The sequence below is a fragment of the Tachypleus tridentatus genome, chromosome 5, assembly GCF_004210375.1.
Source record: "Tachypleus tridentatus isolate NWPU-2018 chromosome 5, ASM421037v1, whole genome shotgun sequence".
In the NCBI taxonomy this organism is placed as follows: domain Eukaryota; kingdom Metazoa; phylum Arthropoda; class Merostomata; order Xiphosura; family Limulidae; genus Tachypleus; species Tachypleus tridentatus.
Genome location: NC_134829.1, coordinates 12061439 through 12086441, shown reverse-complemented (window position 1 = coordinate 12086441; position 25003 = coordinate 12061439). Strand labels below are relative to the sequence as shown.

At 33.8% G+C, this 25003-nt stretch overlaps 1 protein-coding gene across 1 annotated transcript in view; it reads right to left on the bottom strand.

Moving 5' to 3' along the window:
- Positions 1–25003, bottom strand: part of LOC143250528 (uncharacterized) — a 62939-nt gene that overhangs the window by 18923 nt on the left and 19013 nt on the right. Inside the window, exons 3-4 of the mRNA XM_076501201.1 lie at positions 20063–20164; positions 16557–16644 (exon numbers count right to left, since the gene is read on the bottom strand). Of these exons, the coding sequence (XP_076357316.1) occupies positions 16557–16644; positions 20063–20164 (190 nt within the window). The remainder of the gene's footprint in view (positions 1–16556; positions 16645–20062; positions 20165–25003) is intronic.

Below are 25003 nucleotides of genomic sequence, written 5' to 3'. Positions count from 1 at the left end.
TTATTTTTTATGAACAATAGAAATATTTTCAATATGAAAACAGTTTTACTGAATATTTTCTTAAAATTGCTTTGAATCATTGAAATTCTGGTTGTAAAAGTAATAGGAGAAGACAAAAGATACTATCTACATGACAAAATATTATAATTCGATCTATAACTGTTACACAATTTGCAAATTGAAATATACCTGTAAGAATAGAAAATCAGAACATTAGCAAAGAATAACAAAGGGTCCGAATAATGGTTCCTAGACCTGTATCAGCTTTTTTTTCTTTTGTATAAGAACTGAGCTTTATCTACGTGATACCCAGACAGACTGGATTGGAAAACTGTTGTGCACATTCCCGTTGTTTGAAAGGGTAATAGAAATCAGCATGGCCACACAAATGGCTGGTCGAATGCAAACCAAGAGAAACTAAATATCAAGAAGTCTTCATGTTATATGGACACATGATCTAACAGCATGATGAACACGCGTACACGTGTAAGAGTGTTGTCTGACCAGTATCTTGTACATGTTTTAATCGAACATTATAATACCCTTTTAATCTATGCATTCAGCTGAAACTTCGGCCAATTTTAACTCAGTTAACCTTTGCATTTAAATATGGATTTTTAGTATTAAAGATGAAGTTTTAATCACAGAAGACTTCTCACAATGAACTTGAAACTGACCTGTTCCATTCTTCCAATCATAGTTTTGTTTTATTTATATAAGACAATGATACAGATTGGATTCCTCATCAAATTTTGAAACCTCACAGCATTTCCTAGTTACCATGATTTTCACTACAACACGAAAGATGAAGTCTTCAAGAAACCAAAGAATAATGTTATAACTTTTACTGGTGTTAAGAGATATTTTGCTTGTTGATGCATCCTACTTTGGAGAGTTCACAGAATTAGTGAATGGGCGGACACTGATGTTTCTAAAAGGTACAATGCCCAAGAGAAATGATGAAGAAGCTGATGACACTGGAAAGTCCAGAGAACCCCTGGAATTGAATAACTGCAGAGTTTTGTTTGTTTGTTTTTTGAATTTCGCACAAAGCTACTCGAGGGCTATCTGTGCTAGCCGTCCCTAATTTAGTAGTGTAAGACTAGAGGGAAGGCAGCTAGTCATCACCACCCACCGCCAACTCTTGAGCTACTCTTTTACCAACGAATAGTGGGATTGACCGTCACATTATAACGCCCCCACGGCTGAAAGGGCGAGCATGTTTGGCGAATGTTTGGGGATGCGAACCCGCGACCCTCAGATTACGAGTCGCACGCCTTAACCCACCTGGTCATGTCGGCCAGAACTGGAAATACAAGGCTGTTACTTAATTATGGTTTTAGTATTCTGATGCACTATCTTTTTAACCAGAAAAACTTCTTCACTGCCTGTCATGCACACAATTTTTGAATTTCTCCTTCAGTGTTTTTTTCTTCGAAATCTCTGTCCACTTGTTTGTAGACACATGGGTTGTGTTCAAATGTTCTGTTATACAGTGTACCAAGGAAAATATAGTTGAACCAACAAAAACCTGCCAACAGTGAAAACACACTCAGTGACAAACAACAACATAACAATGAAAAATAACCACAGATGTCGTAGAATTTCAGAAAAATGTCTCTATTCTGAGTGTATATTTAAGAACCATTACTAGAAATATGTGTGCATAGTTTGTATTGATGACATTCTTGTTCTTTTTCTTCACTTCATATGTGTTTTTTCCCACAAACAATACACTGATGTATGCAACACATTTGGATACATCATGACATACTTTAGGAAGAGTTTTATTCTGCTTTTCAACACTTTACTTGTCAAGGTTAAATTAGAGTTGTTTTTAAATAATATATTTATAATATTATCCAATTCATGTTGGAAATAAACTTTGATTATAATGTAGTATTGTTTGTTTGAAGTTAAGCACAAAGCTACACAATGGGCTATCTGTTATCAGCCCTCAACGAATACAAAAAAAAACCTGGTTTATAGTGTCATACGTCTGAGGCACTTGTGGCTACAATGTAGTGAGCTCTATAATTACGTTTATTTATTAGCTGCTGGGTGTAAAACTACTTAAATTACTATATAACCCTATATATGTAGGTTTATAATAAATGCCTACTTCTAAATCTGTACCAAAGTTAGTTTCTAAATCAAGAAATATGACCTCAAGTTGCTCCTTTCTTCAACACTAAATTTATTCAAGTAGTCTTAAAATGTTTACATGTTCTTTTTTTCTTTAATACTGCAAAAGTATCATCTTAAAACCATTTATCCATTGTTTTCATAATGAACCAGAAAGAGGTTAGCAAGACCTGGTCATATGTACAGAATTATGAAAAACAAACTGTGTTTTTTTTTTAGTGACATGTTTGTAAGCCTGTGAAGAAAAACTGCAGGATAATTTCAAAATTATATATTGGAATTAAAGAAACTGTACGTGTGAAATGCTACTAAAAATGTAATGGTTTTTTCAATGGATTTTATTAATTACCAGACGATACAGTACACTATATGCCATTATAATCTTTCAGGCATCATCGCTGAAGAAACCGCAAGAAACATCTCAGAAGAAATCGAGCACAAAACTCCCTTCTGGGCCATCTAAAGTGATCATGCACTAGCCCACTTTAGAGCAGATTTCAACGTTCAAGCACCATTGTCATGAAATGTGCAGCTAAATGGATGGTAGTATGGAAAGAAGTGAGGCTAAGGCATATAGGCACCTCTCTATTGTGATATTATGAAATTGCCCAGTGCTTGTGGGACAAGCTAGATGAAGCTGTTGTGGAACATAGTGAGAGCCTGAGCAGACCTCGAGGAATCCATGGCCATAACCCAAAAGACAATGTCAGCAATAGAAACTGTGAAAGCTTTTCTATATCTCATGATGTGTGAGTAACTGGTGTTGTGGAAGAGTATATTTTGTGAACTGACCTCATTTGGAGACAAAGTGGAGTTAGCTTCAGATAGATTTATTGTCTGTTACAAGAGGATGTCTAAGAAATTACAATACAATTACTGCAAAAGAGGTTGTAACGTAGATCTATAGAAAATGTACAACACTATAGAAGTATTCAAGTTTGTAGAAGTGTTAAAGGAGGAAATGAAGTAATTTGTGTTGACAATTTACAAACAGTGACACATTATAACGATGTGTTGACAATTTACAAACAGTGACACATTATAACGATGTGTTGACAATTTACAAACAGTGACACATTATAACGATGTGTTGACAATTTACAAACAGTGACACATTATAACGATGTGTTGACAATTTACAAACAGTGACACATTATAACGATGTGTTGACAATTTACAAACAGTGACACATTATAACGATGTGTTGACAATTTACAAACAGTGACACATTATAACGATGTGTTGACAATTTACAAACAGTGACACATTATAACGATGTGTTGACAATTTACAAACAGTGACACATTATAACGATGTGTTGACAATTTACAAACAGTGACACATTATAACGATGTGTTGACAATTTACAAACAGTGACACATTATAACGATGTGTTGACAATTTACAAACAGTGACACATTATAACGATGTGTTGACAATTTACAAACAGTGACACATTATAACGATGTGTTGACAATTTACAAACAGTGACACATTATAACGATGTGTTGACAATTTACAAACAGTGACACATTCTAACGATGTGTTGACAATTTACAAACAGTGACACATTATAACGATGTGTTGACAATTTACAAACAGTGGCACATTATAACGATGTGTTGACAATTTACAAACAGTGACACATTATAACGATGTGTTGACAATTTACAAACAGTGACACATTATAACGATGTGTTGACAATTTACAAACAGTGACACATTATAACGATGTGTTGACAATTTACAAACAGTGACACATTATAACGATGTGTTGACAATTTACAAACAGTGACACATTATAACGATGTGTTGACAATTTACAAACAGTGACACATTATAACGATGTGTTTTACTAAAATACAATAACTATATTCAACTACTATTTATATGAACAGATGAATGATTACAGAATTTCAACAAAGCATTTAAAGCATAAACTATAAACAATTATGTGTTTAAACAGCTACAATTTTAGTGTGTACTACAAGAAACCTATAAACTGACCTTTAAACAGCTTTACTATATCCACATATCTAATTATACAAAAGTAATAAAAATTTGCATAAGTGACGTTTGATGTATGGATGACAATTCCCAAAAGTACAGAAATAAGGTGAGTATAAATACCCCAAACCATACAAATATCGCTAGATAAATAACGCAATTTGTCCAGAATACCTTTTATTCACTACTAAATATTGAGCTCCTATCAGTTGCAGGAATTCAAACTTGAATAAAGGCATTTAAACTGAATATTACATGCAATCTTACAGTAGATAATAAGCATAGCTTGTAAAATTGACTTGGTACTTACTGGACACTCATCTAGGAATTTCTGTATGGTTTTGCGTATTCATCCCTTTTCTGTTTCTGCACTTTTTGGCATTGCAATCTCTACGTTATCTTTCATTTTTCAAAAAAAATTGACTTAGGTTGACAAGCGAACATTTGATTTATTTTTATGCTTCAATTGTGATACATATTGTTAATATCATATTAATTTCTGTAATTTTGAAATACATTGAGGATCATCAAAGCTGAAATAGTTCCTCCAGGTACGGTATAAGTACTCCTGATGCTGGACCTAAGTTAAAGAAATATTTATAAAACCCATACCTTACCCCAACTCACTCCATGTGTACACAATCGACTCCACCATATGACAGGGTTATATTAATTAAAAGGGAGGACATAATAAAGATCCCAGACCATGAAATTCGTTACCACACATACGCAGAAGCTGCTAGGCTCCACCCCACTTAAAGTTTAAAGAAATGTAGACTGCTATATATAATGTATTGTTTTGATAATTAAGAAACATTATTTTTGAACTCAGAAATCAATAACATGTAGATAGATCTGTTAGCTGCGTAAGTACTTGATTTCTTTGACACTGCGAATATTTATTTGGGTCATTACATAATAACAATTTGTGCTGTCATCTAAAGGCCATAAATGAAACTGTTATTATGAAACAAGGGAATAATACATGCTTATATACTGAAATCATTGCTAAGTAATAGTTTTCCTCTTTAGTAGAGCCCCACAAAAAAGGAAGAACAGAATGACAGTACTGTTACCCAAGCTGTCAAACCATCGACAATGTCAGTTAAGTGTTTAAATAATACTATAACTGAATTTTAGCATAATTACAAAAATTCCATGACTACACAGTTTATTATTTTCATAGATTTGTGATTCCGAAACTTTCATTAAAGATGTTTACAATTGCTGCTTTAGCTCTGCTATTCAATATCATTCGTATCTAAACTGCAGCCTTCATAAACGTTTTATTTTAAAGAATTTTCAGGGTTGCATAAACAATAAGATAAAATGTGTGCTGCATTGTAACATTCCCAAAAGGTACTGCGCATTATTTCACGTATTTATTTATTATTCAAAATAGGTGTTCCTGAGACTTTTATTACAATCTTATTCGATGATGTCATAATCTACATTTCACTAAAACGCGTCTATTATCATACATAAAAAACGATACATATCTCGTCGACGTATCGTTGAGCCGTAAGATTCCCTCGAATGTGCAAAAGGTCTGTTCTGGCATTGTAGGCGATGGCAACCCACATCATGACGCTGCCACCACCAAATCTGTCAACATCCTGCACACAGTTTGCTGCAAAACGTTCACTTCGGCGACGGTAAACACGGGTCCTTCCATCCTGCCTACGAAGCATAAAACGTGATTCATCGCTGAACCAAACATGCCTCCATCGTCGATGAGGCCATACTCGATGTGCCCGAGTCCACTGCAGCCGTGCTTGACGATGTTGCTGGGTGAGGATGACGCCTCTGACTGGACGTCGAGGTCGGATTCCTGCATGTCGTAGACGGTTGCGTACGGTCTGATCGGAAATCTTACACAGCCCTGGTATGGTTGAGGCAGTAGACGTCGCAGTGGTGGTCCTATCCCGAAGGTGACGTAACTGGATGGAGCGATCTTGTGCGGGCGTGGTCACGCGAGGTCTACCAGATCGTGGGCGGTCACGAGTTGATCCATGTTGTTGTTGACGATTCCATAGCCTTATGATGGTGCTTGGGTGGACATTCACAGCTCTGGCAACAACTGATCGAGATTCGCCTGCTTCCAAGCGACCAATGGCGTTGTTGCGTTGTGCTTCAGTCAGTCTTGGTGTAACTGTATTGCGCGTCGGTGGCTTAACACTGAGCTATGGAAACCGAGAACCCGTCACTTTTATAGGGATTTCGCACATGTTGCACTTGCAGAACATGCAGATCTCTCAAACAAATTTATTGGACACGCATGCGTTTTGGCGAAAAATCCGATGTTTTCCTCCGTTTTCAAAGTGCACAACTTTTATTGTTATTTTGGTCTCACAATCAGTGCCTTAACACGTGTAACATAACATACTCTGAGCTTGTAACGTTATTACATATATTTCTCTTTAAAATAACAAAAATATCCCTTTTGCGTTTCTTGTTTTGAAGAGTATATATTCAGAGAATATATTTAAACTTCATGTTTAATTAATTCGTGATGACAAGAAACCCACTTGAAGTAAAAATGTATCTCAAGATGGCTGATGTGGGTATTAAAACTTGTATTAAAATAAAGTATAACACAACGTTTCGACTTTGTTACATAATCTTCAGATTAACAGAGTTTGCAACAGACCATTACCAGGCACACGTCTTAGGGTTGTTGTTTTGAATGAAGCACAAAGCTACACAATGGGCTATCTGTGCTCTGCCCACAACGAGTATCGAAACCCGGTTTTTAGCGTTGTAAGTCCGCAAACATACCGCTGAGCCACTGGGGGCCACGTCTTAGGGACAAAAGTGAAAACTGATACGAGATTGTAGGGGACGTTGCAGAAAATGTTAGATTATTAATTATTATAAGTATAAAGGGATTCTTTTACATTGTTTTTAGCTGTTGTACAAGTAAGGTTTCTTTGATTTTGCATTTGTTTATGTTTGTTTCCCCTACTCAGTATTTGGGTGTTTTTTTGGTTATGTTGTGTTTCATTATTTGATTTGCAGTGTTCAAACACGTGTGAAGGTGTTTTTGTGTTCTTTGAATCTAGTTTCCATTTTTCTGCTTGTTTCTCCAATATAGAAGTCGTAACAGTTGTTGCATTGTATTTTATAAATAATGTTAGTGTTGTGTTTGTCAGTGTAGTTTTTACATAGTATAGACTTCGGTTTTGTACTTGGTTTTTGAATAAATTTGGTGATTACTGGAATGTTGTATTTTGTTATAAGTTTTTCCAAATGTTAATTATTTTTTCGCTGATATCGGGAATATATGGTATGCAGGGGTATAATGTTTTGTAGTTTGTTCCACCTTGAGATTTATTATTGTTTGTTTGTTGTTGAGCTAGGAGTGTGTGTTTATATTTTTTTCCACAATTTTTGGAGAAAATCTGTTTATGAAGTGTTGTTTTATTTTGTTGATTTCATCGTTAATTTAACGGGTGAGCATAGTTTTGTGGCTGTGTTTATTTGGTTTATCAATATGTTGAATTTTTGTTTTGTTTAATATGCTGAATCCCAAGGAATGTACAGCCCAGTAAGGATGATTCCTCTATGGATTTCTATTTTGAATTGTGTATCAGTTCTTGTAATTTTAAGGTTGAGAAATGATATTTGGAGTTAACATAGTTGAAAAACTAAGTGCATGTTCTGTAGATGTGAATCCAGCAACTATATTGTCAGCATATCTGTAGCAGTATAGTGGTGGGTGTAAGGTTGAATTGATGGCTTGAGATTCAATCTGTGTCATGAAAATGTTGGCTAAAATTGGTAACACGTGATTTTCCATGCTTATGCCATTTATTTATTGGTTGTTTTGGTTATTGAACATAAAGTTAGTTTTGATGGTAGTGAATTCTATAAAGATTGCTAATTGTTCGCTGGCGATGTGTATATAAAGTTCTAAAGCTATCTTGCAGGTCTCAGGAGTTGGGACTTCTGTGAATAGGAAGATTACATGAAAACTGGCCATTCAGGCTTTATAATTTAATTGGTCAAGAATTAATTTAAAGTTAAGAGAGTCTTTGAAAAAGGAGCCAGGTGATGTAACATATTTAAAAAGTGTCCACACCATATATTTACTGTGTGTGTGTGCACATTTTTTAATGTGGCAAGCTAGAGATAAACCACATAGAGAAGACGTTCCTTATATAACAATTCCTAATAAATAGAAAAAAAAACCAGTGTATTCTGGTAACAATGTGTTTCAGCAATGTCTTTTATGTCACGTTGCTTATCAACAAAAGTATATAGGTTATATTTTTATGCTAAAATGGGTTTAAAATACACTGACATAATCATATATAACATACCAACTCGAGCAAACCTAAGTATTTTTGCTGGTACTTTCAATAAATAAACTTTAATCTTAGTTCACGATAAACTTCGATAAGCTTTTAATATGTTGTTATACCAAATGTTTATTAAAGTATATTTACATCTGTCTTTTGTTTATATCTGTTGAAATGTAGTGCGTTTGCATGCACTTTTAGATAGTAAGACGTGCACACATTTTCCTGACAGAAAAAAAACTGGGTATTATTATAGTAAATGAATACAAGTCTCCAAAAATATATTTTTCAAAGGCTGAGTACATTATATTAACACGAATTTTGGAGGCTCGCCATATCATTACAGTCTATATCATCTCGTTCAGTCATTTTCTACATAACAATGATGCACTTTTGCAATATCTCTGCAGCGTAATTCTCATCGCAACAGGCTCTTTCCTAAAACACAATACTACACTCTGCTTGCTTTCCATAAGTCATCCAGTTTAAGAGTATAACAAGTACCTAGATGTATACAAAAATCTGTAGACTTGCATTTAAAATCGTCATTCGGAATAATGAGAATATCTATTTCATTCTTCAGCTGTGTGAATGAAGTGTTAGTTAAACAGATATGTCATGAAAGCAACTTGTGTACACGGAGACTGTTCTCAATTGTGAGTACTGTTGCCTGTGCTTATCACTTTCAATGGCATTGTAACTTTAGTATCATTGTTATATAACAGCAGGAAACAAAGTGAACTCATTGGTTTGAACGAGCGACTTGGAAGTTTAAATTATCTCAAATATTATGAAATACGAAATACAGGTCATCGTTCATTATATTATCTCTAATTTTGTTTGTTTTCAAATAAATATTATAAAAACAGCTTATCTGAACATAAGTATTTTTTTTACAAATAATAGTGGCTCTCTTCCCAAAAACATGTTTGAGATTTATATTTCAGTGTACTCTACCATTTGTGGGCTTTGGATAAGCTAGTGGGCATTAAATTTTATGTAACAGTGAATTGTGTATCGAGCTTATTAACTTCAAATTATTCTATGAAAGTTGTATTATTATCAGTTAACATAATGCTAACAATATTTGCATACTTATTAAATTTATGGTCCCGGCATGGCCAAGCGTGTAAGGCGTGTGACTCGTAATCCGAGGGTCGCGGTTCGCGCCCGCGTCGCGCCAAACATGCTCGCTCTCCCAGCCGTGGGGACGTTATAATGTGACGGTTAATCCCACTATTCGTTGGTAAAAGAGTAGCCCAAGAGTTGGCGGTGGATGGTGATGACTAGCTGCCTTCCCTCTAGTCTTACACTACTAAATTAGGGACGGCTCGGCGCAGTGGGCTAACAACTTACTCACTTAAATACCTGTTGAAGAATCCGCAAGCGATTGCGGCCCTATGTTCCTAGATGGAATCTAATGGTGAATGATGATGATGATGATATTAAATTTATGTTTCCAATTTTACCAGAGTAATAGCGTGCTTCACAGGTTGGCTTATTGGCGCTACCTACGTTCGTGAACTTATGGCATGACTCGTGATAAAATATCATTACTTTGAAGAATTGGGATTAAAACTCTAGCGGGCACATTTTTCCCATTTCAATAAAAATATTATGAAATAGAACATATCATAGCCTGCGACCCTCGGATTACAAGTCGAGTGCCTTCACCACCTGGTCATGCCGGGCCGACTTTGTGAGCTGATTGATAGTTTAAACCAAGGGGTATGTTAATGGGGGCACAACTGCCTTCACATCACATTATTGCTGTTATTGAGTATTTATTGTTTTGATGTAACTTAACGTTAATTACATTCACAGATGACGTCGTCCTTACATCAGAAAATGTTATTAAATTTCCTATAATACAACACGGAAATAGTATGAGAGAAGGTACATAAACGTTTTATATATCTCAGAAAGTGCACTAACACTCCCAACCTAGGAATGCAATGGAAAAAAATGGTTGCCTTTATTGCAATCAACAAAGAACAAAAATCTATGTCTATCTGTTTGTCCATTATACAGGGTGTTCGAAAAGTCACTGTGCAGTTTTGTCTGTTAATAAATATATAAGTGCACAGTGACTTTCCGAACACCCTGTATAACTATTCTGCGGTCACTGGGCCAGTCTAAACCAAACTTTGTGGGTAATACTTTGGAAGAGGCATATTAATGGAGGATTCATTATTGAGTTGGTTATTGAGCATTTATTATTTTTGACGTAAGTTAACTTTAACTATGTATATGGATAATGCTATGTCCTTCCTTCAAAAAATGTTATTAAATTTGCTGTAACATAGAAACATTATGAGCTATTGTACACAAACATCTTATACAGTCATGTGAAAAGTTAGGACACCCTATAAAAGCCTGTGTATTTGTGTAACATTTTTTGATATATAGATATTTAATCTCAATTTCAACAATACTGAGAGATTATAGGAATATAACTAAACAATTAAAACTGAAGAAAAGACTTTTCAAGATCTTATGTAAATGTAATTCTACAAAAATGCATATTCTAACTGAGGAAAAAGTTAGAACACCCTACCCCTAATAGCTAGTGTTACCCCCTTTGGCTGAAATAACTGCAGTGAGACGCTTCTTGTAGCCATCTACCAGTCTCTAACATTGGTCTGAAGAAAGTTTGTCCCACTCCTTGATGCAGAATTCTTTCAGCTGTGAGATGTTTGAAGGGTTTCTTGCATGTACAGCCCATTTCAAGTCACCCCACAGCATCTCAATGGGATTAAAATCTGGGCTTTGACTCGACCATTCCAGGATTCTCCATTCCTTAATTTTCAGCCAGTCCTTGGTGGATTTACTGGTATGTGGTGGGGTTATAATGACTATTGTAATAATATGTAATGTTATAAATAAACTGCATGAATGTTAGAATTTTTGTGTTACTTGTCATAGTATCTGCCACTACTTTCTTTTAAATTCATAACCAAGATAAGGGATGGGTATCTCAGTTTGTTGCTAATAATTCCTAGTATGGATATTTAATTTCCAAGTGGTACAATGCCCACTTCCCCATTGTCACTAGAAGCTCAATGTCTAGTATAGTAACTGCCATGTAGTACATAAGGATTTTCTGGTCATATACTTTGAAGCTAGTCTTACTTCACACACACTTATATATACATCCATGTGTGAATTTCAATTCCCAATATGCACTCTTCAATTACCCATACATCACAAAGAATATGGAAATTTCCAACTTCCTTTTTACTGGAGCTATATATCTGTTTATTTATGCATCAATCCTTATTCCTTCTCCATCTGTAGAGGTTAGTTGCCACATTTCATTAAGCGTCTGTATTGTAGATCTAAAACCAGTGTTTATTACTTTGTGGTAAATGTTTTATCTCATATGGAGTAGACTTGATATATTTGGGTGAACTTCCCTTCATAATGTGAATTAATTTCTGTTTTCTTTATATTTGATTAGTTATTTGTTTTTCCATTGATCTGGATAGGCTCTGACCCCTTGGATTAATAACTTATAATAAGCCCCTCTTATCTCATGTTCTGACAATGTGTTCTTTCAAATTACAATTGAAATATCTGAAAGAAGTTCTTATTCCACACAAGCTGTTATGTACAGTTCCTGACAATGTGTTCTTTCAAATTACAATTGAAATATCTGAAAGAAGTTCTTATTCCACACAAGCTGTTATGTACAGTTCCTGACAATGTGTTCTTTCAAATTACAATTGAAATATCTGAGGTATTTAGGTTTATTTCTTTCATTTCATGCAACTAATCCTCTTAGTTCATACAGACCATATCAGTTCTACTCAATCTAATGACAGCTTTGAAACAGTATCTTTAGTTGTTTTTCTGTGGCTGTTTTGTTGCCAACTGCACAGCTTTTTTTAATGATGTACATTTCTTCTGCCTCAAATTAATTCTCATGCATTATGACATCTATAAATTAGTTACATCATGAAGAATATATCATTTCATATGGAACATCTAGGTAAGATAATTAAGTACGTATTTCTAAATCTCCACAAGATCAGTTGAAGTCTCTTGTTCCCAATATTCCTTGTTTTAAACCTTAAATAATTTCATTCAGTGTGTTCTTTTGAGCCTGTTGGATAAGACAGCTATCAGATTCCATCTTTGTTATGGTTCTCAGCTGGAAAATTTCTTATTATAATTAAAACTGTTACTTTTACATAGACTTTAAGATGAATAGCTTGTTGTTTACTATTTCACCTATTTGTTTTGAAAATTATTTGAAACTATTTATGATAAGCTCCATGATTTATTTATCAGGCAATGTTGTTGAACTGGCTGCCTAACTTTTGTAAATGTATTTGGTATTAATATAGCTGGAGGTATTCAGGAAAGCCCTAAAATAACAGAGCACAAAAGTAGTGGCAATAGGTGTTGGCCAAATGCATTTTTATATTTCATACTGTGTGGTAGATGACGTTTTAGATAAGAATTCTTGGGCATATGCAGAAAGAGACATGGCTGGTATATCTTTGCATTTACCAATTTGTTTTACAGATATTTTATTCTGCCATTGATTTTTGTGCATTTTCTCAGTTTTTGTCCTTCGTTTATGTTTTTCTTTACTTCATTTATGTATTTTTACTTCTTCAGTTTGATAATTAAAAACTTTCTGTATGTTTTAAATATTGTTCTTCCAATATCTTCACATTTTCTATAGCTCATTCAAACTTCCCTTAAATCAGGTTTAGTTTTGTTTTAAATTAGTTAAATATTACAAATTTTTCTTTTAATGATTGCCTTAAATTTTCGTCTCCTACCTCTTGATAGTCTTGCATCTTTTATAAATTTCTTCTTTGTCTTCTTTTAATTTTCTTTCTCGTACTTCTATTTGTCTGTCTCTTTCGTCTTGATTTTTTAAATTTTCTGACTCATTCTTTTTAACCTTTATTTAACTGCTTCTTTAATTACAATTAATTTTGAAACTCAATTTCTATGAAGCCAACTTAAAAGTTGAAATTTACTCATTGTTTTTTTTTTTTTTTTCACCAAAATAATCCCACTTCTAACATAAGTTTAGAAATATATTTTACAATTGTGTAGGTAATCTCAGATTATTTGGTAAAAATAATGCAAGATACAGTCCATAATAATAAATTGAAGAAGAAAACACTAGCAAAACTTGAAAGAATAGCTATCTACTAGACACAAACAAAATGCTTTTTTTAACTAAACTGGCGAAGGTTCTTCTTATTTTATTTTATCTTGATGCTTGTTAAAACCAAAATCAAGAAAAATCAAAATATAGAACTATGAAAATATCTGACTTGTATATTCTAGTTCACCAAAAATTGACAGATATTCCTCAAGGCCACAGGATACATATTTGTCCCAGTGTTCTACATTCAATTATAGTCAAGCCCATAGTATCTGATTCTGTATTGTCTGTTTGAATAGGCTACTTACCAAGAAATTCATACAGACATCATATTACCTTTATAGAACAGCATGGGAACTGTTGGTATATCTTAGCTATTCCATTCTCTAAACTGAAACTATTAATAAATAAGTATCTTAAAGCCATTCCTCATAATTCATATACATACTATACTTTCTCTTAAACTCACTTAAATTTATTGCCTCCACAAAATCTGAAGGCAACCCAAAACCAACCACCCTGTTTTAGCTGAAGATGATTCTTATCCTGTCAAAATTTATAATTGTATCTTCTACAAAATCCCTTAACAGTCTTAAACACCTCAATCAGATCCACTATAACTCTTTTTTTTTCAAGAGAAAACAATTTGAGAAATTTTAACCTCTTCTCATATGACAACCCTTCCATTCCAGGCATTATTCTATTAACCCTTCTCTGAACCATTTCCAAGAATTAGACATTTTCAATAAAGTAAGGAGCCCATGACTGAACACAGTATTTTGAATATGGCCTAATCAGTGACCTATACAATGAAATTAAAACCTCCTTAAATTTATATTCAGTATTTCTGTAGATAAAACCTAAAATCCTGTTTGCATTACCACTAGCAACAGCGCACTGCTTAAATGGCTTAAGAGACTTATTAGCTATTATACTAAGATTCCTTTCTTTTTTGACACTGTTAAGATTATCCACATACAAATTAGACTTGTAATTTAAATCATGACAACCAACATGCATTGTCTTGTATTTATTACATTTAAAACCCATTTATCGTTTATTTGCCCAACTCACTAAATAATCTAAATCATTATGTAAAGCAGCAGCTTCCTCTTAAAAGCTAGCACTATCCAAGACCTTAATGTAATATGTAAATTTAAGTAATTTATTGACAATTCCTTTACCTATGTGACTGATGTAAATCACAAAGAGCAAAGTTCCTCAGATTGAGCCCTAAAGTACCCCATTTGTAATATTATTCCAGTTTGACTGAACTTCATTTATAACAACCCTCTGTTTTCTCCCATCAAGCTACTCTTTCGTTTAGTTTGCTAACTTATGTCCCACAACAATAAAGACAATTTTTTTGCAAGGCTTTTTATGTGATATCTTGTCAAATACTTTCCTCCTCTACCTGCCCACTATTCAAGGACTGATTAAAAAAACAGTAGCAAGTGGCTCAAATATCCTATCCTTGGGTAGATTATATCTGGCCAAGGAGCCTTATTGTTCTTTAAACTACACAATTTTTTTCTTAATCAGCTCATAATTTATGAAATCATCTTGTCTGATCTTGTTTCCATCTGTCAAATGTTTAAGATATGGAATACTGTTTAAATCTTCATTAGTAAAAACTGAAGAAAAAAGCAAAATTTAATAACACATCCATCTCATAATCATCATATATTAGCCTTTTTTTTATCATCCCTCAAGAGTCCTACCACCAACCTAAAATTTTGTTTACCATTAATGTATTTAAAAAAATCCCTACTGTTAATTTTTACATTGTCAGTGAACCTTTTTTATGCATCCTTTTTGATACCCTAATTTCCTGTCACATCAACTTTCTTGATATAATTTTTTGAATCTCCTGTAATACCGGTCAATTTAAATATCTTAAATTTATAGTGCTTTTCTTTAATTTTATCTCTTATACTCTTTTAAAGGCTAGCCTGTTTTTTTCTTTCAGCTACCCTTTTCTTTCTGTATGGAATATGCTTACTTTGAATATTAAAAATTTTCCACATCTGATCAATGTCTCCCAATAATTCAGCTACCTAATTCACAACGTATAATTCTTCTTGCTTTACTTCAAAATTTGCTTTTTGTTTTTAATTTGTAACCAAAATGTTATTATTATTTACCTCCATATGGAAAAAAAACATTGAACATAATAGAGCAATGATCACTAGCACCCAAATGTTCCCCAATTTCCACTCTCTCAATCATTTATATATTTGAAGTTAAGAATAATTCTAAAATAACATTGTTTCTAGTAGGTTCATTGATTAATTGTTGAAGAAAGCCCCCCCCAGTGGCTCAGCGGTATGTCTGCAGACTTACTATGCTAAAGGATTTCAATACCCATGGTGGGCAGAGCACAGATAGCCCATTGTGTAGCTTTTTGCTTAATTCAAAACAACAACAACAGTGGTGAAGAAAGACATCTTGAATGGTTTTCAAAAACCTTACATACATATACACTACAAAGAGTTGCAGTATATACAATTACATTTTTACACTTAAGCCACACTATTGGATAAGACACAAATCACGTACTTTGAGTGTTGGAGAAAATAAAATAATATGTATTACCACTTAGTAGTGATAAATGGTCAGAATCAAATGGAAGTAGCTCTCACACTGTGCTATGTACAAATCTCATCACTCATATATTGCACCTCTTGAACTCCTTCTTTGTCCTAACTTTAGCAGTGTGGTTGTAATTTTGAAATCTTTGCACTTTTTAAAATGTTAATGATGATAAATCCGTATACATCTCTGAAGTTGTGGTAAATGAAACATTTGCAATTATGCTTTTCTAAACTCTACACCTAATTTAGGGTAGACACAGGACAGACACCACAGATAAAAATACAACTTTTTATAAACATAGTATTAATGTTTTCATTTTGAAATTGAAATTGCTCTACATTTAATATAGTTATTAAATATAAAAATTTCTGACTTACTTGGATCCTTACAGGAGTGAGTCTGGAAATGTTGTAAATGCTTAATGGCCATTTCAATAATCTCTGTCTTTTCAATTCTACCATGGCCCTGCAATAATGGCAAGAAACAGTTAGTAAGCTAGGTGGGTGATACTTATGTTATAGTTAACAAAATATATATTCTTAAAGCACATATGATCGTTTATAGATTTACATGACACTAAAACTAACAATATTGTCCCTCATTTGCCTCAATATACTTACCTTTTACAAACTTATCAGTAACATCATTGAAAAACAACCAGATTTTAAGTGTTTAATATCAAAAGAAATTTCAACCATTGTATTAAAATGTTTGATGTAGGATTTCATTGCATATCCGGCTGTGCAACAGTGCTTTTATTTGACCCTACAAGGCACTCCAGTTCATACAGAAAAGAAGTTTGTTTACTGAAGGTTTATCTATTCTCCATCATAAAACGCTCCTCTGCAATAAAAACTTTCTTCATTGAAGATTTTTTTTCACTAATTATCAGCCCAATGCAACAGAAAAATGTTTTCCCTGAAGTTTCTCAACTACACAGCTCTCTAGTGACATGAAATATACTTTTTACTAAAGTTTTATATATTCTCAACTGCATGTCTCTCCAGTGCAACAGTAAAATAATGTTAAATGAAGGTTTATTTCACATTCATTACCTAGCCTACAATAGGACAAACAAAATACTGTTCACTGATACTTTATTCATACTCTACTATATTACATTCCAGTGCAAAAAATAAATATTGCTTTTGAGTTATATATTTTCAACTACGTATCACTCCAGTGCATCATAAGATATAGATTACGGAAACTTTAACTATGTTTTATTATGTAGTTTTAACTATATAACATATCTTTACATTAAAAGAACTTTGTTCACTGAAATGTATCTATTTCCCCCAATTTACCATTATTAAAAGAACATTATTTTCCACTTCCTAGAACTTTACTTTAAAAAAGAAAAAATTAATATAAGTTTTACAGAATATGAATGACACTGAACTCCAATGCAGAGAAGGTATTTATTTCCACTAAATAACAACTAAAAAACACTGTTTACTCTTTAATTCCCTGCACACAGCTCTCCAGTGTAAAGTGAAAACATAATTTATTGAAGCTGTAGTTGTCTTCCACTGCATTGTACTCCAGTGCAAGACAACAAAATAACTCACTGAACTTTTACATAATTTAACTACACTCCAGAGCAACAAAAACACGTTGTTTACTGAAACTTTATTTGTTTCCATTACATTGCATCCCAGTGCAAAAGATGAACATTCAGTAATTTTTTTATTCTCCATTATATAACATTGCAACAGGAGAATATTGTTCAGTGAAACATTCTCCATTATATAACATTGCAACAGAAGAATATTGTTCAGTGAAACATTCTCCATTATATAACATTGCAACAGGAGAATATTGTTCAGTGAAACATTCTCCATTATATAACATTGCAACAGGAGAATATTGTTCAGTGAAACATTCTCCATTATATAACATTGCAACAGGAGAATATTGTTCAGTGAAACATTATTCATTTTCTACTACACAACACTCAAGTCCAACAGAAAAATATTAGTTACTGAAGCTTTAATCATTGCCCGTTAAATAGTATTTCATGCAGCGAAACAAATTGTTCATTCAAGGTTTATACATTTTCAACTACATAACATAACATTATATTAAGGGAACATCGTTTACTAAAGGTTTACTTATTTTCCACTTCACTGAACCTTTATTTGTTCTGCACTAGATAGCACGTTAATGGACCAGAATAACATTATCCACTAAACCTTTACTTATTGTTCACTACATAGCACTCTTCTTAAACAAAACAAAATAAATTTTTCACAGAATTTACATTCCAGTGTGATAGGAGAAACTTGTTCAGAGAAGCTTTATTTATTCTTCATTATGTAGTACTTCAGTACGACAGAAGAACGTTGATAAATGAAGCTTTAACGTATTTATTTTGAACTACATAACACATAATTATATTAAAAGAACATTGTTTATTAATGCTCTGATGATTTTCAACAATATTTTACTTCATTTTTTTAAAACATTGTTTACTGAAGCTTTGCTTGTTTTACACAGTATATCATTCTATTACAACAGATAAACATTATTGACTGAAACTTTATTTATTCTGTACTACATCGCACCCTACTTCAAAGTATTTTTCCCAAAATGTTTATACATTATCAACCATATAAAATTCCAGTGTAGTAGAACATTACTGAGGGAAAGCTTTTTGTTTCCACTACATAGCACACCACAGTATCAGAAGAACACTGTTAAGTGAAGCTTTATTTATTCATCAATACATAGCATCTTTTGCTACAGAATAGAATGTTTCATTGACATTTCAAGTATTTGCTGTTCTTCACTGTATAGTAATCTATTACAAAATGACAGAAATGTTACTTATTGTTAGCCACATAGAACTTTAGAGAAGATCATTGGTTTTGGTTGGTTTGAATTTCACACAAAGCTACTCGAGAGCTATCTGTGCTAGCCATCCCTAATTGAGCAGTGTAAGACTAGAGGGAAGGCAGCTAGTCATCACCACCCACCGCCAACTATTGGGCTACTCTTTACCAAGGAATAGTGAGATTGACCGTCACATTATAACGCCCCCACGTCTGAAAGGGCGAGCATGTTTGGTGTGACGGGGATTCGAACCCGCGATCCTCGGAGTACGAGTTGAGTGTCTTAACCACCTGGCCACGCTGGGCCCTATTTTCTGAACTGAAGATGTATTTATTAGCTACTGCCTAGCACTCCAATGCCAAAAAAATAAGATCACTATTCAGTAAATTATTTATTCTGCATTACATATTATTCCTGTGCAAAAGAAAATTATTCATCATGGAGTTTTATTTACCTTATGATCTAAAACACTTATTTTATCAATTTTATTAAAATAGCTTTTAACTGGTTTCACTGTTTTAAAATCTTGATTGCAGTTCATAACTACCTTTTACCATTACCCAATATATCTAATTAATTAGGTAGGCAGTAATACTGCCTGTTTAGGGATGGCTGGGATTGTTCATCGAAATGGCATTTTTAAATATTTGTTAATACTTTAAATATACGAATCAGCTGACAAACAGTAGATATTAATAGTTTTTACTCGCTCAACTTCTTATCTGAGTTGGAGCATGTTTACGTACCTTTATTAATAACTGTATCCGTCTGTGTCTCCAACTATCAGTATACCTTCGAACTACCTGATTATCTATTCGCCGTGGGGGAGTTATAATGTTATGATCAATTCCACTTTTTTGTTGGCAATAAGTTGTGTTAACTAGCTGCTTTCCCTCTAGTCTATCATTTCACAATTGGAGTTAGCTAGCGCAGATAGCCCAAAAGCACTCGTAAGCTTTAAGTGGAACTCTAAAATCAAACATGAATAATCCCATGAATCTTAACGACATAAAAAAATACTAAATCATGAAGAAGATTGAATTTATACTTTTCTTATGTAGCATGTCGGTATTAGTTTCCTCAAGTTAGCCAGAGAGTTGTTCATTCTATCTCTTCTTCTCTTCTCAATAATTCGATGAGACATCGGATCCTGTAACATTAAGAAATATATATTTATGAATATTACAATAGGTGGTCAAACTGAAACGTTAAAAATAAATCACAATCATATCTCTTAGGAATGATAATTTAGAAACTAAACTTGTAACATAGAACCCTATTATTCTCAATATGCTTAATACATTCTTCTTCAAATAAACAGTACCAAAATGTCATACTGTTAACATAAAATATACTGAAACTTCATACTGTTATTAACAAATTATCCTTAAAATAAAATTGTATTTGTTTATGTATCTATAAGATCAATATCATCAGCAGGCACTATTAGTAACCTGCTATTTATATCTGATTTTGATTTATAGTTCTTTATTCATCACTGATAACTTTATCAGATATAAACGGCTGTTTAGTGTAGGCAGTTTTAATTAATTTACTTTGTGATTTAATATTTCATGATTGTGTAATTGTAGTTTTTTTTATTATAATAAGAGAGCTAACTGCAGACGATTATTGGAAGTCTGTAGGTCTGTGAAGGCTACGGATATTACAAAAACGCCTCAGTGAGATAACTAAACAGAGACGACCAGACAGCCGATAAAACGAAAAGAGCGGAAAGAAAGAAAAGTAGGGCCAATGGAAAGAGAAGTACGCTCAGAGAAAAGTCAGAAAACGGCTGAAATTAACCGTCGTATGAGTGAATAGCTTTATTGTTGCTTTGTTTTTTGAATTTCGCACAAAGCTAATTGAGGGCTATCTCCGCTAGCCGTCCCTAATTTAGCAGTGTAAGACTAGAGGGAAGGCAGCTAGTCATCACCACCCACTGCCAACTCTTGGGCTACTTTTTTACCAACGAATAGTGGGATTGACCGTCACATTATAACGCCCCCACGGCGGAAAGGGCGAGCATGTTTGGTGTGACGGGGATTCGAACCTGCGACCCTCAGATTACGAGTCGAGCGCCTTAACCACCTGGCCATGCCGGGCCTAAGAGTGAATAGCCTAACGGTTGATAAGTGTTGTCACAAAATAAATCTTTTTTTTTTTTTTTATCGACAAGAAAAGAGCTTTCGTTAAGCACTGGTATTGATAATTTTAAGACAATATGGATCATTTTAAATATTCTAAAGTAAAATACTTTATGATAGTACTTTATCTGACAAGTGTGTTTTCTGAAGAAAGTAAATTAATCTACGTTTTCCTAAGAAAGCTGCTTCCAGCAAGATTTGTTTTTACTGGTTAGGTTTAGACAAAACTAAACTAATAATTGTGGGTATTATCAAGAGCAACACTTTGGTAAAGACTATAATTGACAAATTTATTTTAAGGTAAAATAAATCATTTTACATACTGACAAAATACATACCTTCAATAAACATTATCATTGTCAAGGTAGTTTTATAAGAACGGTAGATATTTTACTCACCATCTAGAACAATCAATAAGCAAGAACCATTTTTTGTGATAAGCTACTTTTCCTATATCAATATAGTCGAGACCAATTAAAGTGATGATGCTACAACCATCTAGTATTTTGTATTAGAGATTAGTACAGAACCAATAAAAATGGAAGTATTGTAACCAGCTAGTCTTTTATGTGCGAAATCAGTTAAAAACTATCAAAGCAATGATACTGTGTCTTTCATATACCAGCTTGCTCGAAGTGATGGTAATTTAAATAATGTTTTTGATTGTTTTATCCATTACATTCACTGCTCTACTGATTATTTTCGGAGTAAAGGGGCAAAGAATTGTTACTGATTTCTATCGATACTCTCAACAGGATACGGCTGTCTGCTGGAACTAACCCTGAACATGATATTGCTTTCTGCAGAAGTTAACTCTAAACAGGATGGCAGAAGCTACTGTTATTTCTGGTCGAGTAATTGAAATAAATGATAGGCATTACTGAATTGTTTTTCTAGGCCATGTGCAGTAGTACTGTGTTAAAGTACGTGACTTCTTCACTTTAATGAGTGAACAAAGTAGTTCCCAGGGTCATCCGCTTACTGGTGTGAAACTTATATTAACAATATCGTCCCTCTCTGGTACAGCAGTAAGTCGTTAAAATCAGCGTTATGATTCCCCTCGGTGGGCTCAGCAGATAGCCCAATGTGGCTTTACTATAAGAAAACACACATTAACAATATTATTAAAATAGTTAATTTAAAATGGGGGGATAGGTATCTTCAAAAATTATAGAAACAACAAAGGTAGATTAAAGTGAAAATGCAATCGCAAAAAGTAAACCAACAAGTTTAAGGTCCAGGTCCCTACGGAAAATGTTTGATATTGTGTACTAATTTGTGAGATAAAAAAATCAACATATATTTTGTAGAGTACAATCAGCATACAAAGCATACGAGGGTCTGGAGCCATGCTACTATTTCAATCCAAAAATGTTAATACTTCAACAGAAGATTGAAGAATATATGGAAAACATTAAATACCGTTAGTAGCTACAGCTTTTAGACATGGAGTTAAAAATAAGAATTTTTACCGTTTTTTTTTATTGCATTTTTACTAGGGCTCGGCCTTTTAGCCGTAGGGGCGTTATAATGTTACCGTCAATCCCACTATTCGTTGTTAAAAGAGTAACCCAAGAGTTGGTGGTGGTGACTAGCTGCCTTCTCTCTTGTCTTCACCGCTAAATTAGGGACAGCTAGCGCAGATAGCCCTCGAGTAGCTTTGCGCGAAATTCAAAAACAAAACAAACAAAAGCATTTTCACTTTAAGCTTCCTATCTTGTTTCTGTGATCTTATGAAAATCCCTGTTCTAATTTTTAATTTAACACTTTTTAATAATCTTATTTATTGAGTTTCTTTCTTTTTCATCGTAGATATAAATTTGTATAATAGCAGTACTATCTCATTTGAAACAATTTAGTTTAATGAAATACGTAATTAGTGTATGATGTTATCTCGGGAAACATTGGCATTTTTAGATTTGCTTCATGTAGATTGGATTACTATTTCTCCTGATATCATTACAATAATGTTATCATTGATAGCGGTGCTACAAGTATGATTCGTATGATATAAGGTCAAAAACGAGTTATTAGCAATTATGAATTGATTATAACGATATACCTTCCCTTTCCATATCTGATAAACTTTAGGTCGTGACACTTCCACGACCCTCGTCCACTGTGACGAGTCTAAACTCAGGTGAGCAGTCGCTCATGTGTACTTTGTCTGAAACTAAATATTTTCTAAATAAAATATATAGATACAAAATTTCTGCCCCAGTTTCACCTAGAATCGTCATCTCATGCTTGAACTATTATTGTATTCCTTACAGTCAGTTTCAAGAATGGCTACTTTAACTTCAGTATCTATAACATTCGCAATCACGCAGTATGGCCATAATTCGAAACTTACCATCAGCCATCACTTTGATTGCTGATCCAGTGCTCGAACTTTAGTTTGATGCTGTTTTTTAAACTATGACTTAACATTTTTTATTGAGGGGCACAGCCTAGGCGTTATTGTAAAACGGATAAAGTTGAAAATACTGTGATCCTGTCAGTAGCGTCATGTCCGAAAGAGCATGGACCCTATACCTAAGCAAAGGATACGCGACAAGTATACAGTTGCAATAATACTTTAATAATCGCTATGATACCTTTATCATGCCCGCCATATAAACGTTAAATTACATCCACAGTCATATAACAGATTATGAGGCAAACGTACTATAAACCACAGACTACATTAAAATGATTGGGTGTCAACTGTTACATAGTCACTGTTACTTGCCTCGTAGTCAGATAAATATAAAAGCTATTGTACACGATGCGCAATGATGCATTTGGTAATGCTTCTCAGATTTTATTATAATACTCACAGCTAGTTTTGTTGTAGGTTGGTGGAAGAATATTAAATAATAACAAAGGAGAACAAATGGGTGATCCCTGTTACGAACCAGTACAATAGTTCATGATTTTGCTGTTGAAAGTATATAAGTTCATTAAGATGAAGGGTAATATTTAACTATATATTTTCTCTGTATTTAGTTACTGCAATTAGTAAACCCAATGGAAGTTTGTATATAAATTTACTTGTCACAATGTCTGTGAACAATAGAATGCAACGACAATAATCAGAACTTATTTAAAATCAAAGTAATAATATAATTCTTAGTGGAGTTCATACTACTCTGAACAAAAAATAGTTCTTAAACACTACAAAATCTTTATTATTTTCATTTGTTCTATGTAGTTCTATTGGGTTGATTTTCATTTTACAAATTAGTAGCCCCTTGATTGATGGTAAATCTCCATCGCTGCCTCTTACCTAGCTCTCATGCGTTTTTTGTATTGTTGTACTTTTCTGTTTCCTTTTGTTGGACGGTGAATCCCCGTCACTATCATTGTCCTATTTTCCATGTGCCTTCATATGCTATCATCGTTTTCTTTCTTCTACTGACAGAAGGTGAATTCTCATCGTTGATTTTCTCCCATTTCTCTCGTCTTATATAAAACTTTCTCCCTTGTGTGGATTCCTGTAGGTGGAAAGTGGATGCCCAGAGAAGGTTCTGTATGTAGTTTACATTCCATGGGGTCAGAACACCCACTCACGTTTGGTTTGTTTTCAATTTTGCGCAAAGCTACTCGAGGGCTATATGTGCTAGCCGTCCCTAATTTAGCAGTGTAAGACTAGAGGGAAGGCAGCTAGTCATCACCACCCACCGCCAACTCTTGGGTTACTCTTTTACCAACGAATAGAGGGATTGACCGTCACATTATAACGCCCCCACGACTGAAAGGGCGAGAGTGTTTGGTGTGACGGGGATTCGAACCTGCGATCCTCGGATTACGAGTCGAGTGCCTTAACCACCTGGCCATGCCGGGCCCCACTCACGTACCTG